Below are 16,493 nucleotides of genomic sequence, written 5' to 3'. Positions count from 1 at the left end.
CTAGAAAAAATAAAACAGCAGCGTATATCTTAAAGATGTGTAAGAGTTGAACGTGATCAAAGCAACGATTAGATCCCATCGGTAAATTTCTTCCTGATGCCCCTATGCTTCTTTTAGCTTTTTGGTCACGACAAATGCCACACCAACAGCCGCGGCGACCACGCCGGAGATCACCAGAACGGACATCAGGCTGCCACCGAGGTCGCTCTTCTCCGCCTTGTCCGCTCCGCCACTTCTCGTCCTCGTCTCGCCCTCCGCCTTGCAACATAATTTACATACAGATGCGTATAAAAATACACATACTATAGTCACATCAATCATCGCATTCTCTCGCCTTTACTTTTTCTCAGTCCATATGATTTTTTATCTGAACTCCTCATTCGATTCTCCATGTCTATATATTACCTTGAGCTCTTCGGTGGTGGCATGGTCGGATGAGACGGAATCCACCGGGAACTCGTCAGGCTTGCGGAGGTTCAACTCTTCGTCGGCGTTCGCTGCAGGGAAGGTCGGATCGTCTCCCGCCATTGCTTCGAACAGCTTCTCTCTCTCTCTCTCTCCAGGTACGCGTTACCTGTGAGGTCGCTATCCTCTCCCTTCTGCCACTAGTACTATAATTTAAGGCGAGGGAGGAGGAGAAGAGGAGAGAGACCGTCGGCCACGGCTTAGAAAACGGAAGACCGAAACAATCGGCTTCTCGTTGACCGGGTAACAAAGCGGAGCGAGGGTTGTTCGAAGAGCTGCTTCTCCTTGTGGAGCTTAGAACATGGAAGACTGAGCTCTCTTCCCAGTTAGGGTTTTCACAGAAATCCCTCCGCTCCCTCGCGACTCGTCTCCACAGGGCGAAACGGTCCGACCATTCCGTTTATGGTGCCATTATTACTAAATTACCCTTACGGAAACATGTAAAGTACTTTAATTGTTTTATTTTAGAATATGTTCCTCATGATACATTATCGGGTTGGCATCGTGTTCCGTCGACGACCCACGGAAACGAACCCATTTACGTGGGAGAAACTGATTGGGATAAAAAAAGATGTTTCCTGTATCAGGGATGCAGCTGTCTTGGAGCATCGGCTTCGAAGCCTCCCTCCTTGGGCGAATCTTCAATTCAAGGAACCCAAACTCACCGGAGGGCGATCGCAGGAGGGAGAGAAGGATGCAGCTTCCATGGCGATCCTCTGCGCTGTGGTGGATAGGGTGCGGTGCTGCTCGCGGAATTCTCCGCCGTCACCGGCAACGATACATTCGGGAGTGAGTTAAATATCTCTTCCCTTTCTTAGTTTCTTTGAGCTTTGTGTGAATTCCCCTTCTTTTTGATGATTTTTGCTCGAGTTGGTGCCGGATTTTGGCTTAAGACGGTGATCGAGAGCAAGTGTTGGCGGAAATTGCGACGTTTAGGGGGTTTTCAATCATTCCAAGGGTCTTTAATTTGCACCTCAAAACCAAGAAAAGTATCCGAGGGCCGAATATATCAGCTCCGTTATAAACCTTCCTCAAACGAGATGTTATAATCTCCATACAGAGGAAACAAAACGATGGCGTTATAAACCCGCGGGCCACATGATCCCTCCCCCCGTCATCAGCTTCGTTATCCCCCAAGCCTCGCTCCACGCCCTTCGAGCCTTTCGTCCTGCCATGAACAGTACCCCGGTGCACCGATCAAACAGCTGATGGATTTGCTCTTCCTTCCTGCTTCCTTCTCTCATACGAATCTCGCCGCGAAGCCCTGCCTCCTCGTCCCTCGCGCATCCCATAAGCTCCCGCCGGAATCCGCCGCCACCCGGCTGCCCTCCCCCGCCGTCCGCCGCCCCCTCGACCCCTCGTCCCTCCGTCAACCACCCCCCACCGCACCGACCCCCTCGATCCCCGCAGTCCCTCCCCCTGCCCCCCTTAACCCCCCTAAACCCTCCGCTGTCAACCCCCTATCCCCCAAACTCTGGCTCTCCAGTAAGCTTTCCCCCCCACCGCCTCCACCTCCACTGCCTCCCTCTCCGGTGGAAGCCTTTGCACCGGAATCCAATGTCGAAGATCCTCCCTCAGTTGCTTCTGATCCTGGTTCCACGGCCGAGGCCTCTGAATTCCGAGTGAAAGGTAAGATATTTGTTGGAAATCTTCCAAAGTGGATCAGGAAGAATGAGATCGCTGAGTTCTTCCGGCAATTCGGACCATTGGAGAAAGTCGAGCTGATTAGGGACCACGATGACCCCGAGCGCAATGTTGGGTATTGCTTCCTGTTATATGGCAGCCCCACTGCGGAGGACTCGGCGGCCAGGGCGGTGGAGTTCGACGGAGTGGAGTTCCATGGAAGAGTCTTGACGGTAAGGTTGGATGATGGCGGTCAAGTGAGGGCAAGGAAGGAGGAGAAGGCGAGGTGGGTGGCAGGGACCAACGGAAGGGAGTACAGGTCAAAGTGGCATGAGGAGAGGGGGAATGCTAGCGTTAGGTTTATGAAGGTTTTGGACACTAAGCCAGAGGATTGGCAGGCGGTGGTGTCGGCATTTGATAAAATACCAAAGGTAATCTGCTGTTGCTCTAGTACTCTCATTTGGATGTTCTATTGTTTGTATAATTATTTCAGTGAAGCCGCAGAAGTAAGAAAAAAACACTTGAGTGAAAAAGTGTAGTTCTTTTTTTGAGGGAACAGATTACTTGCATAATGACATGTCAGCACAAAGTTTTAGATTTTTCAGAAAACTTGGCATGTAGTAATCTTCATATCATGATATTTTTCTTAAAACTACATTAGTGAACACAATACTATTGGAGAAAAAAGTGATGTAGGAAAGTTTATCAAAGAGAGACTTAACACTAAATTTTTGAAGAATGGTTGGAGAATAAAAAGGTGCTTCCTGGAAACATGGCCTTCAAAATTTCGGGCTCATTCAAATATTTGCTAAGGAAATATTTTTTCCTAATTTATTATCAGATCTGGTTATGTTCAACGGAAATTTTAAAAGAATACTTGCTGAGGTAGACAAATATAAATCCATAAGTCAGTGATCTGATTCAATTTTGGTTTTGAACCAAGCTAAAAAACAAATTTGGAGCTTGCAGTACGTTATGACAATGGATAGGTACTCATGTTTTAAATATCTAGACAGCAATTAATGACTCAAAAAAGGTAAAAATAATAAAAAAACACTTTGTTGTTGATTCAGAATCTTAGATTGGAATATGTCAGATTTGGAGATATCCCCATTACTAGGTAGAAATTTGTGATCCTATAGATTGATGATCCAGTGCTCAATTTAAATTGTAATTGAAACCAAAGCAAATAAAAATAAGGAGTAGGGGTACTCTAGAATTTATGACTGTATGTACTTAGGTATTGAACACTAAACTAATAACCAACACTGATATAAAAGTATGAAATAAAGATCAGTGCTCTATTTTAAGTGGGGCTTACTGTTTGTCACCTGATTAAATGTGCTGGAAACTTGACAGTATATTTTCCAACATAACTAATCTATATTTGACTTCATATAAGTTTGTTGACGATGTACTTTATGATTCAGCCCTCCTTAGGAGATTACCGTTTGATGGTGAAGTATTATGCAAGAAGGGGTGATAAGCATCATGCACGAGCAACTTTTGAGAGCATGAGAGCCAGAGGAATTGAACCAGATGAACGCATCTTTACAAGGTATGAACATTGTTATTATTTATTAGACTTGGCTATTGCAACAAATGCACTTTGTTTGTAAACAGAGATGGATAGAGTTTGTTATATGTGTTGTAGTTTAACTTAGACCAGAGAAAACGAAGAAATTTTGATTAAATGGTCTCATCGTATGCATGTATTTAAGGTGCATTTGTATGTTTTTTGCAAAAATATATTACAGAACTTAAAAAGGCACATATGACATCAGAACAGCTAGAACTGATCAAATATTTGCAGGTTCACTGTTAAACAATGGATGCCATTGAATCTTCTCGTGTTAAAACATAACATAAGAGGGAGAAAATGATTTTAAAATCAGAATCTTTTCACAAACTGCTTAAATTCAAGTCAACGAATCTTTTTTATTGAAATAGGTAAAATTTTGTGTTCGATTATAAACTTAATGAAGCCTGAAGTGGAACTTTTTAAGCATATTTTTTGGTTTATTTTTAAATTCTAATTTTGATGTTCGTGCCTTTTATTTTAGTCTTTAGTTGCTTTAATTCCTTGTTCCTGTAATGCTTATTATCAAACAGTATGATATTTATAATGTTTATCATGATATTATATTAGTTTAGAAGGAAGTTTCTTCATTCTGAAATAATTTCAACAATTCACTAAGAGATAGTAATTCATAGAAAAAGCCCTCTGTCCTGTTCTGTTCGAGTTTCTAGATACCACTTCATTACCTTTTAATTCTGCTGTAATTTTGTTTCTGTCTATCCATATCTCATCCTCTTCTGCCCCCTTGAGTAAGAAAACCATGACTTTCAGTATCTTCCAAGAAAATTGCTTTTTACACCTATAAAATAAGACAATGATCCTAGCCCTCAATTCCATCAAAACTTAAGGCATGAAGCTGAAGCAGTGGCGCCGTGATCAATTCTCTGGCTTCTTCTGTGTTGCTTTTTCCTTATTGATGCTTGAAGCTTCTACAACTAGGCCCCATGTGACTAAAGGGTCTCTTTACTCCATATTTTGTTTAATTTAGCCTTGCATTGAATTGCACATAAACAAAATTACTCACCTTTTAAGTTCAAGCTTATTCTTTTTTTTTTTTTTTTGTATGAGTCTGCAAGTCATCATGTAAACATCAACTTGTAAACAAGAACCTTACACAAGAGAAATTTTAAAACTTCTAAACTTAACAAACAAATTTGCCCCTTCATGTGCACTCCTATTACTCTCACACCCTGTTGAATTACATATCAAACTAAGAATTTATAGCCATTGATTGAAAATGTGTCCCATGCTTAATAAGTTGATCACCAGTGTGCTATTATATAAGATATTGTAATTCACAAACTAATTGCAAATTTAAGATTTTACAGTTAAAAACATTGTGTAGATAGATTTTATCATCATCCTTTGATAAACCCTGCTTGTGGCCTCCACAAGTAGTGATCAACAGAATCAAGATATGACTTGTAAGAATTTCTCACATTCTTGTAGATATCTCTTTTTTCATCTATGATACCACCATATACAAAAACCGCAGGTGACTGCCCTATGGATTTGTCCAATATAGTTCCATTATGGATTGACATACAACGTATAGGATGATGTACTGTCCTGATACAGGTACTAGGCTGTTTACAACTTAGTAAACCTAGTATGCTTACTGCTGAGCTTACCAGAGGGTATAACCCATATCAGACCAAACCAACCCAAGCAAAATTTTTAATATCAAATATTTTGCTAATATTTTCTCATGGCTTTGGATTTTCATGCTGAATCTTTTCCTTCTTAATCCAAAGGGACCTTAGATTAACTGATTTTGTTATCCATTTTCCTTCATTGAAGATAATTCATTTCATGCAGCCTTGTTCACGCTTATGCAGTTGCCAGAGATATGCAAGGGGCATTATCTTGCGTGGGTGAAATGAAGACTGAGGGCATTGAGTTGACTGTGGCAACATACAGTATCCTTATAGCTGGTTTTGCCAAAGTCAACGCTGCTGAGTGAGTATCAGCATTTGTTCTTCATAGTTTGTTGTGATCCTGTTTCATTTAATTTGTGTAGCCTATAATGCCAATGAATATCTTGATCCCTATTCACATTAACTGATCTGGTGTTAAGACATAATAAATGTTATTTTGTCAAATGGAAGACTTTACATAGATACATGTTATTGATCATGCCTTTTATGCTGAAAATTCTTATAGTCACAATAAGTAGAGTTTGGTAGAAAATATCATGAACCTGGTTTAGTCAGCTGAGAGATGCATAATCTGATGAGGCAGATTGTGTTTTTTATAGAAAAATTCAAATATTGTTTTATTTTATTTTTCTGATATCAAATACTTTTCTATCTTAATCAAGAGTTAGTGATGAGATATATATTAGCTTTGATACTCACTAATGCTATTTCTTACTTTGGAAGATCTGCAGATAACTTCTTTATAGAGGCAAAGCAGAAACTTGTGTCCCTGAATGCCATCATATATAGCAACATTATTTATGCTCATTGGTTAGTATTTTCATAGTAACACTAATGACCATTTTGTTGTGCTATTTGATATTGTGCATTGACATTTGTAAGATAGTACTCCAGTTATGTTTTACTACATGTTGCTAGTTATGCATTTTTCATTTGAGCACATGCTGCTGTCCAACATTCATGATTCCTCAAAATTAGAGTGGTAATTAACTGAATCTTTGTAATGCATGTTGGAATATCCGCTTCATAAAGTCATGTAATAAACCTTCAGTAACACTAACAAGAAATTTGTTGTGGCGAATCCTGTAATTTACCTGCTTGATATGTTGGCATGCATCTTTGGAAGTTGGGTAGTATTATAGCAAGGACCCTTAGTCACAGAAGTAGTAGAAATGTTATTAAGTTATATTTTCAATAGCAAACACCCCATCAATTTCTAACACACAGAGAGGCATCTTTTCTTCATTCTTATCTTTTAGGCAAATTTTAGATTAAATCAACGTATATGGTTTGGTTATTAATTTTCAGAATTCTTGTTTTTTGCTGAATATTTTCTCATGCAGTCAAAGTGGCAATATGGCTCGAGCTGAAGTTTTGGTTCGAGAAATGGAAGAACAAGGAATTGATGCTCCTATTAACATATACCACACTATGATGGATGGTTATACCAATATTCGGGATGAGAAAAAATGTTTGATTGTATTTGAAAGGCTTAAGGTAGACTAAGATTGTCATTTAGTTTATCTTATAATTCTGATCATTTTGGTGTCTTCTACTTGCTCATGGAGATATTTTGGCATTTGGCATTTATTCTCCTTGTTATTTTATGGTAAACTGGACTTGTCTTCATATCTTGTATCTTCATGTATTTCTTGAAAGAATTACTTCCTTTTTTCTCCCTTATCTCTGTTTTGTTATCTGAGTTCCTTTAGGAGAGTATAGCTAGCTGCCAGAGAGTTATGACGAAAAAAACCTGATTATCATGCATATATTTATATCCTCTCTGAATGCTACCTATCACAAATGAAAAAAAAGTTGCCAAAAAATATTTACTTTAGAGAAAGAATGCAAAATAGATGTAGTATATAATTGTGATTGCATATCCAGCAATTGTAGCAGATCTCTTCTGTTAAATGATACATCTCTATTTTGGGTTATTCTCTCTTGTTTTAGATATCTCCAAGTCATTGATGCGTATCTTATATCAGTATCTGTAGCTTGATGAAGTTGAAATGTAAACTGGTCAGAGAAGCATGAAACAGTTATAATCAAACTATTGGGGAGTAGAGTAATTAAAATTTAGTGCTGATATTTTGTAGTCTGAACTGTCTTATTATTTGAACTTTGCTTCTGTTTGTGTGTTCTGCAGGAATGTGGATTTGCACCTTCAGTCATCAGTTATGGATGCCTTATTAACCTGTACATTAAGGTAAAGAAAGTTTGCTACCATTTAGTTCATCTTTTGACTTTTGGAATGTATTTTTTCCTGACATTGAAAATGTTGAGTTGTATCATCGTTCCCTGTGACTATCTGCTTTAAACAACAGCTAATTAAGGGCTCAAATTCAGATTGGAAAAGTTTCCAAGGCCCTTGAAGTTAGCAGAACAATGGAGTTGAGTGGAATAAAGCATAACCACAAGACCTACTCAATGTTGATCAATGGCTTCATCCGATTGAATGACTTTGCTAATGCTTTCGGCATTTTTGAGGAAATGCTAAAATTGGGGCTGAAACCTGATGTCGTTCTCTATAATAACATTGTATGTGCATTCAGTAAGATGGGTAATACTGACCGAGCCATTCAGATTGTTCATGAAATGCAGAAAGGAAAGCATCGGCCTTCCACTCGCACATTTTTGCCTATCATAGATGCCTTTGCAGCAGCTGGTGAAATGAAAAGAGCTTTGGAAATTTTTGAGTTAATGAGGCGAAGTGGTTGTGTGCCAACTGTAGAAGTTTACAATGTTCTTATTCACGGCCTTGTTCAGAAGCATAAGGTAGTTGACATGGTTAGTAGTTTATGCTTTTTTCACATTGATCATTTACATATGGATGCTTCTCTATATTTTTTGTAGATGGAGAAAGCTGTTGAAGTTATCGATAAGATGTCTTTAGCTGGCATAAAGCCAAGTAAGCATACCTACACGACAATCATGCAAGGCTATGCTACTGATGGTGATATTGGTAAAGCTTTCGAGTATTTTACCAAAATCAAAGAAGCAGGTTTAGAGCTAGATGTTTTCATTTATGAAGCACTTCTCAAGGCATGCTGCAAATCTGGAAGAATGCAGAGTGCTCTTGCAGTCACAAGAGAAATGAGTGCTCAAAAGATAGCGAGGAACTCATTTGTCTACAATATATTAATTGACGGGTAATATTGTCAACCCAAATCCTAATTTCTTGCTCTACACTGTTTTTTTAATTTTCATTGCTGTATTCACATCTTTTTCATTTTAACATGGAAATTGATTGTACATGAAGACAATTCATAACTTATAATACACATTCTTTCATTTGGAGATGGAGGCATATATAGTGTGGAATTTTATTTTTTTTTAACTTCTTATGAATACTACTTCGAATGGGGTTCTCTGTTTGCTTTTTAAAATGTGAAAGCGTTTTGGACAGGGTGGTGTGTGGTTGGCATCTGCTATAGCATATCGTGAGTGTCAATGCACACACACAATTGATATCACCAAATCTAGTCAGTAGACTTCGAATGGGGTTCTCTGTTTGCTTTTTAAAATGTGAAAGTGTTTTGGACAGCGTGGTGGTTGGCATCTGCTATAGCATATCGTGAGTGTCAATGCACACATAGAATTGATATCACCAAATCTACTCAATAGATCATCTAGGAAAGACAGACATGAACCAAACAATGAATTATATGATATCTGAAGGATAAATCTGTTAGAATTTTACTGTAGCAGCCATTATATTTCAGATATATTTATTTTTTCTGCTGAAGATTGTATATCTCTTGGTCCATAGTCCTTATTTCAGTTATTTTTTTTAGTAAAGTGACTAACCAGTTGTCACATTATGCAGATGGGCCCGAAGAGGGGATGTTTGGGAGGCTGATGATCTGTTGCAACAGATGAAACAAGACGGAGTTCCTCCTGACATTCATACATACACTTCCTTAATAAATGCATGCTGCAAGGCTGGTCATATGCCGGTAACCAGAAGTGCTTTACACATTACACTAGGACATATTCCCTTCAAGCATTGCCATTGTTATAAAATTTTAGTACTATATCACATGCTGCGTTAAGAACTTATTGATTTCATTGGTGTAGAAGGATAAAATACTTCATTTGCAAGCTGAATGAGAGTGAAGTTAGAGAGTACGATGAAAAAGTAAAAGTTATGTCATGCAACTATTAGTCCAGTCCATTTTTTAGGAGACTTAAGTAGGCAAACAAATAGCCAGAGGATGCTTCCAATTGATCAATAAAAGATATGAGAAAAGGGTGGAGAAAGGAAATCTATACCCTTTTATTTTTTTAGTTGCTTTCCACGAATGTCTATTCTTTGCTCTCTAATTAATGGATCTTCATACTTTTCTGTCTCTCAACACTTTGTTGAAATAGGAAATCATGAGAAGTGAGAGATAATATGTATGAGTTATTTATGTAGAGTGTATCATTAAGGGGCTATTATAGATCGTGTTCCACAATATAATTTAATAGTTTGTCACAGGCATAGTTGTAAACAGGGTGTTCGATGTAATGTTTGTGTATATTCGTGTCTTTCAGTTTTGTTCATGCTTTGCATAACATGTAGAGGATTTGCAGTAGGTTTAGTAGATCCATTTTGATTGGCTTTTGTGGTTGTTTAAGCTGTCAACGTAGGTTGTATGCAATCGTCGCATAGAGGCAAAACTACCTAGAAACAGGTCATCCAAGTAGCTATTTTAGGGGTTTTCTATCTCCGTAGAGTGGTGTAGAGTGTCAGCCAACACAACACCCAGAAGCTACTCGACTGGCACATGATCGGATGAGCTTTTGGGGTAGTGTCTATGGTTGGTTTGATGTCTTGTTCCATAGCAATATCATGTGGGCACTTGTGGGGACTTTTGGTCATGGCGGACCACTTTAGAATATTGTCACATGACTGTTTAGAGGTTGTGAAGTCTATGTTTGTAATTTGCATTGCCTATCAAGTGTTTGTTGAAATGGCTGCTTGTGGATCTCGAGTTAAACGCTTTCTCTAACTCGTCTTCTTTTTTGTAGGTCCTTAAGGGACCATAAGAGATTTCATGAAGGTTGATCCTTTGCAGAAAAACATGCAAGGGTGTCGCACGACTTAGGCAAAACCAGCTAAGTCTATGATAAATGGTATCATAGTGGGACAAGCATGCTTAGAAACACTTGGCATATAAACGTGGGGGACCTAGCGAGGTTGCATTGAGGGTAGCTAGCATGCGTGACTGGTTGGGGGAAATTGGCATTGAGATGTAAGGAAATGAGTCGCTTAGAGGAGCGGGCATCCAAGATTGACATTTAGAGGAATGGCCAACCCTTCACGCGAGAGGCACCACGAGGATAATTGAGCTGAGAAGAACGTGTAGTGCATAAAGGTTGGGATGGCTGAGTTCGAGCTATGGTTTGACGTTGGTAACCAAACTTGATGATGTTCAAGGCAAGAAGGACGCTTGGTAAAGGATGAGACCGTGCAAGGTGGGATTGGTTGCTCAACAATCAAAAGAGTTGTGCAAAGCTCACAGAGGTGAGGGGAATTACTAACTCGAATAATTTAGTACTCATACAAGAGCTTGTATGCGGACAATAGACTGTTCATAGCCATCTCAAGGCAATCAAAACTCGGTGCCATAGAGCATTAAAACTTTCTCTTTAGCATGGGAAGGATACGTCCGTAGGAGGTTGAAGTGTGCAGCGAGTTCATCATGTTGCTAGGCTTTGAGGTGCGTAGCGGGGGGTTGTATTAGCAAAGAGTCGCAATCTAGGTAGTGCATTTGCAGGGACGGAATAGTGCATAGTTTATTCAGCAAGGCGAAGTAGTCCAAGGGGATGGATGTCTTCGAAACTTCCAGAAGGAAGGATGTAAAGAGAGAAGTTGTTCCAATGGGATAGATATCTAGGAGGGATAAATCCCGGTTCTCCAAAGAGAGAATCATGTGCAATGGACTGCACATATTGAGGAGGGGGTACCTTAAGACAATAACTCCATAAAACTCAACGGATCGAGCGAGCGACGAGGAGTCATCACATGATCTTGCATGAGGTAATGCGTTGGTTGATGCATTGTGAGATCAAGTGGGGGAGTAGCCCAAGGCAACACCAAACGAAGACACACTTAGAGTCGATGTGGAAATCAAACTCAACAGAGGGCTGACCCGTGGAATGGTGGGCGCGAGGGCTACCATCAACTAAATGCAAATCGAGGAGCGGAGTAACTTGGGTGGAACTTGGTAAAGTGCTCAAGCCGCATGAAGGGAGTCGACATAGAAGACGGAACATAGAGCGGAGGCACGAATCCTTCCTTAGAGGTCAAGGGCATGAACTCTTACAAAGGTAAGAGCGAGATCATGTCATTCCATGGGTCCCTCATTTTGGAGTGGACTCAACTTGCATAGTGCCAAAGTTAAAGGGAGCTTCGAGGCATATGCGCCTTATCTTGGTGAAGCATTTGATAGAGGAATTAAGACTACTCAACTTGTAGAGGCGAAGTTGGGGTCAGAAGGTCTTGGCACGGGGCAATAGGACGCAGGAGGCGGGTACTCTTGAAGAATATGTCGTAATGCTGCCATTTGAGTTGCCACAAATGAAGTGGTGCACCGCAGAGATTGTGCTGGGGGGGCAAAGGCCCAGGATCCAGACGATGGCGCACCAACTTTAGCGAAGTCCACCAGCTACTAGGCGACGGACTATCCTAGAGCTATGTTTCATCCGGGTGTGACTCGAGAGCAGATGGATGAAGCTAGATTACCAAAGGAGCGAACATAATCGGAGGTGGCGGAGGCCCTACGATGTGCTGGCAAAGGTCATTCATAGAGAGATCGTAGTTCGAGTTCATCCCACAAAGATCATAATGTAATGGAGATGTCACCAGGAGGTGACATAGGGCAGTGGATCGTGGTGGAATAGTTCGAGGCAATGCGACACACACGGGAGAGGTCTTACGAGGGACTAGATTATACGGAGGTATGATCAGGAGCTACTAAGAGCTTCACTTCGGTGAACAATATGACAACAAGAAGGGCTATGGATTCAATGAGTGAATGTCATGGTACCGTAGAGGTGGGTCTTTCGTGTGTGCATATTGGGGCTATGGATTCAATGAGTGAATTTTGCATCAGATGAAAGCCTTAGTCATTAGCATATTGGGGTTGTGTACCATCGAGAGAATTCTAAGTGCAAGTACCAGTGAATCCCCCATGGGGAGGCTTGATCATGTAGAGGTATGATCGGAGTAGTTGGAAAGTGGATTGCTCCAGAGCTCATATTCGCTTAAAGGAGCCCGACAAGTCAGAGGATAAAGTCGAGTAAGCGAATGCTACTACCAAGGAAGCAAAGGAGAACATAATTGGCGCGAGCCCAATAACATGATGGCGGAGGCCATGTATAAGAGTTGCAGTCTATCTTTCCATTGACCAAAGGGAACTGCTCGGAGAAACACAGAAGTGTTGAAATAGGTGGTCGAAAGAAGCATTGCAGTGTCGTGGTACCGAAGAGGTGGGACTTCCATGGAGTCATCAATTCCTTGCTCTCATTGAGGGAGAGCACTTGGTCATGAAAGGGACCGAGGAGGTGGAGAATGTAGAGACAGACTTTAAGTATCAAGACAAGGCTGAAGGGCAGAAGCCAAAGAACTTCGTAAGATCGATGTCAACGGACTTCTCATTAAAATAGCATAAAGTGGAAGACTTCGGGTCGATTCAAGAGTGCTCGACCAAAGAACGAAGTAGATACTACGCGGTGCTATACCTTTTCTACTCAAAGGAGTAGGCGGTAAAGATGATGGAGAAGACGGTATAAGTCCAGAGGCAACCAAAACTATTGGAGACTTGCTCCAAGTTGGGGTAAAATTTTGCTCTTTTCGAGTAAAACTTCTTGCATTCCAGAAGTACAATGACAATGAGAAGGCAAATCGCAGTAGCTAACTTAATACAAGCAATGCAAACACTTCGAGTGTTTTGCAAGTGTGAGCAAAGAACAAGCGAAGGCTAGTAACCAACAAAGGCGAGCGAAGTCGAGTAACCTTTGTCTTCTCAACTCCTAAGAGAATGGGCAAAACTGAGTACCCGAGTTCTCTTATTTATCTAGCAGAGGAGCTTTGCATAGTTTCAAAGACCCTTCGAAGAAACTTAGTGGAAGACAACATTTATCAAATCCTCACTAGTGGTAATAAGTGTTATTGAGAGTAGACCGTCCGTTTCATTTCCCAACAGAATGTCAATCGAAAGCGAAAGTGAAGCGAACTTACTTGGAGGCGATAACTAAGTAAAAGAGGAATCGATGGGCAAATTTTACGAAGGAAAGACCCCAAAAATTTTAAAGTCTGCGAGGCGATCCTCGTTAAAACTCCAATAGGCATCCAGTAAGTTCAAGCAGCATGAGACATTTGAGAGACTGACACATAACAAGGAAGGTCTTTTCCTTCATCTAAAGGATCCGCAACCAACTAGGATCAACACAACTCGGTCGACCCCACACCATAGTTAGAGTCATTGGTGAGTTGAAGCAATATGGCGGATCAAAGTTCGACTACTCAACAACAGCGACAGAGTGCAGTTGGGAGCCAAGAGGCTCATTGCAATTGGAGCAAAAGATTGAAGATTCAGCAAAGGCGAGGAGATATAACGTCCGTAAAGGCTTCGACGAGGGGAGAATGTCATGGACATATAGTTGTAAACAGGGTGTTTGATGTAATGCTTGTGTATGTCCGTGTTTTTCGGTTGTAAACAGGGTGTTTGAGAAAGTCATCCAGGTAGCCATTTTGGGGGGTTTTCTAGCTTCGCAGAGTGGTGCAAAGTGTCAGCTAACACAGCACCCAGGAACTACCAGAGTGGCGCATGGCTGGATGGGCATTTGGAGTAGTATATAAGGCTAGTTTATTGTCTTGTTCCGTAGCAGTATTATGCGGGCACTTGTGGAGACTTTTGGTCGCGGCGGACCAAGTTGGACTCTTTGTCGCGTGACTGTTCAGAGCTTGCGAAGTCTATGTTTATAATTTGTATTGCGTATCAAGTGTTTACTAAAATGGCTTCTTGTAGATCCCAAGCTAAACGTTTTCTCTAACCCGTCTTCTATTTTGTAAGTCTTTAAGGGACCATAAAAGATTTCGAGGAGGCTGACCCTTTGTGGACGAACACGCAAGGGTGTCTCACAATTTAGGTAAAACCAGTTAAGTCTGTGATAAGTCGGGGAACAAATTGCTTTGTTATTGCCCACCTGCTTAGGAATTTGCCTAATTGTTGATCATTAGGCAGGCCATTGAGGCTCTAGGTGAGTCATGTGCATGACTCATCTTATGTAAGACAACTGTCTAATTGGTTTATGTTGACATTTTTGTAAAAGAAAATTGTTGTGATTCATAAATTAGAAAAGAAAATAGGAAATTTCATTTGACACTTAAATAAGAAATATGTAGTCTCTGCTAGAAGTGAACTACAAGGTCTTGGACAAATGCTTCGGAAACCTTTTCATGATAATGAAGATATCATGGTAATAGTCTTCCATGGAAGAACTATATAAGCATTCCATTGTTCTCAAAGGAGCAACAACAACAACAACAAAGATGTGTCTGATCCTTTGCCGTCATTGAGATATTTTAAAAGCTATATGTTTAATATAGTTTTGAGTTAGGTCACTTCTCAGCAACCTCCTAGTCTACCGTTTGCAATTCGGGATACCTAAGTGTTGAAGGTGCCTCGCGTCACTTTCGGGCGACGACCCAACTCTATATTGAAATCGATTAAAATCCATATTCATGAAATCTAACATAGATAGTTTTATGTTGGCTGTTAGTGACCTAACGTAACCCTCTACCTTTTTCATCCGGATTTGGGACCGACATTAGTGGTGTTATTTTTCTCGGAGAAAGCCATTAGCTAGAAGCCTAAAATGCTTATAGTTTACTCTTTGAGGACAAGATATGTAATGCCTATCAACGGACGTTGAGTATTTGATCATTCTATATGCTGTCATTGGATGATCTCTTGGACTTTGTACTTTTAACCACTTTTGTAACCATTCTACACTGCAAAAGATTTTCATTTTTGTAGCAACTTGGCGCATGCCTTTTAATGTGTTGGCATATGTGTCAGATGACATGGGCTCCATACCAACTGGCAAAAGCTGTCTGCTAAGCTAACCCTATTTACATGTGTGATGGTGTTGATTTGTCTCAATCTTTGCTTTCACTGTGTCATGGTAGTGACTTGATTTCTTTACATCAGCACCAGAGCTTCTCTCTAGATGGCATATTTAAATCTGGCTTTGCTTTCAGTTAGATTTTTTCTGTGCAGAGAGCATCAAAAGTGATTGAAGAGATGGCGGCTGCTGGAGTGAGGCCTAATATTAAAACATACACCACACTGATCAGAGGTTGGGCACGGGCTTCACTTCCTGAAAAAGCCATAGAATGCTTTGAAGAGATGAAATTGGCAGGTGTAAAGCCTGACAGGGCAGCATACCATTGCCTTGTAACTTCTCTGCTGTCAAGGGCAACTGTTGCTGAAGACTACTTATTCTCGGGAATTTTACGTGTTTGTAAAGAAATGGTAGAAAATGATCTCACAGTCGATCTAGACACTGCTATTCACTGGTCCAAGTGTTTGCGCAAGATCGAGAGAACCGGAGGTGAACTTACAGAAGCATTGCAGAGAACTTTCCCTCCTAGTTGGACTTCACATGAGACCCCCGAGACTTGTGATTAAGTGAGCAGCTTCTGCACCATGCTTGTTCTGGCGTCGGCATCGGTGAAAATGCCCATGTTGATAGTCCAGTCGCCGAACATTTACAGCGACTGGAGTAGGAGTAGCCCAGATGCTTTTGATCCGCATAAACATGTGGCTGGACAAATTTATGGAGCATAATCAAGCTTTCGACAAGAGCCATTTACGGAGCTTAAGCGAGAAGTAAGCTCTCGTTAAATCTCTTCTGTTATCATATCTTTCATGTGTGTGTTTTATCTTTTTATTACGTCTGTAGAGCAACAAAACCATGCTGATATAATAATCTTAGTCCTATTGTTCTTATTGCCTGACAATAGAATATCTTCTGAAACAATAGAATGTCTATAAAACAATTTATCAATTTCTTGCCACTGATGGAAGTGTTTCCTAGTGTTGCTAGATAGCGTCTCTGTTGAGTCACAGTAGATGTTGTTACTAAAGAGTCCTCTGTAGGTGTATCTCATA

General features: G+C 40.6%; 1 protein-coding gene across 3 annotated transcripts; it reads left to right on the top strand.

Moving 5' to 3' along the window:
- Positions 1 to 429: 429 nt before the first annotated feature.
- On the top strand, positions 430 to 16,399 carry LOC135678209 (pentatricopeptide repeat-containing protein At5g04810, chloroplastic-like). Of its 3 annotated transcripts, none has more exons than XM_065190735.1 (11): positions 430 to 563; positions 1,053 to 2,519; positions 3,519 to 3,646; positions 5,486 to 5,626; positions 6,049 to 6,135; positions 6,669 to 6,822; positions 7,475 to 7,534; positions 7,912 to 8,103; positions 8,182 to 8,477; positions 9,155 to 9,284; positions 15,600 to 16,399. In XM_065190735.1, the coding sequence occupies exons 2-11, from the start codon at positions 1,674 to 1,676 to the stop codon at positions 16,008 to 16,010; spliced, it is 2,445 nt and encodes an 814-aa protein (XP_065046807.1). In that variant the 5' UTR covers positions 430 to 563; positions 1,053 to 1,673; the 3' UTR covers positions 16,011 to 16,399. The 3 variants fall into 3 exon arrangements, with proteins under 3 accessions (XP_065046807.1, XP_065046805.1, XP_065046806.1); XM_065190733.1 differs by having other exon boundaries at positions 7,675 to 8,103; XM_065190734.1 differs by lacking the exon at positions 430 to 563 and adding an exon at positions 769 to 905 and having other exon boundaries at positions 7,675 to 8,103.
- The last annotated feature ends 94 nt before the right edge of the window (positions 16,400 to 16,493 follow it).

The sequence above is a fragment of the Musa acuminata genome, chromosome BXJ1-7 (genome assembly GCF_036884655.1).
Source record: "Musa acuminata AAA Group cultivar baxijiao chromosome BXJ1-7, Cavendish_Baxijiao_AAA, whole genome shotgun sequence".
Taxonomy (NCBI): Eukaryota; Viridiplantae; Streptophyta; class Magnoliopsida; order Zingiberales; family Musaceae; genus Musa; species Musa acuminata.
The sequence above is the reverse complement of the archived record's forward strand: the minus strand, read 5'-3'. Positions and strand labels throughout refer to the sequence as shown.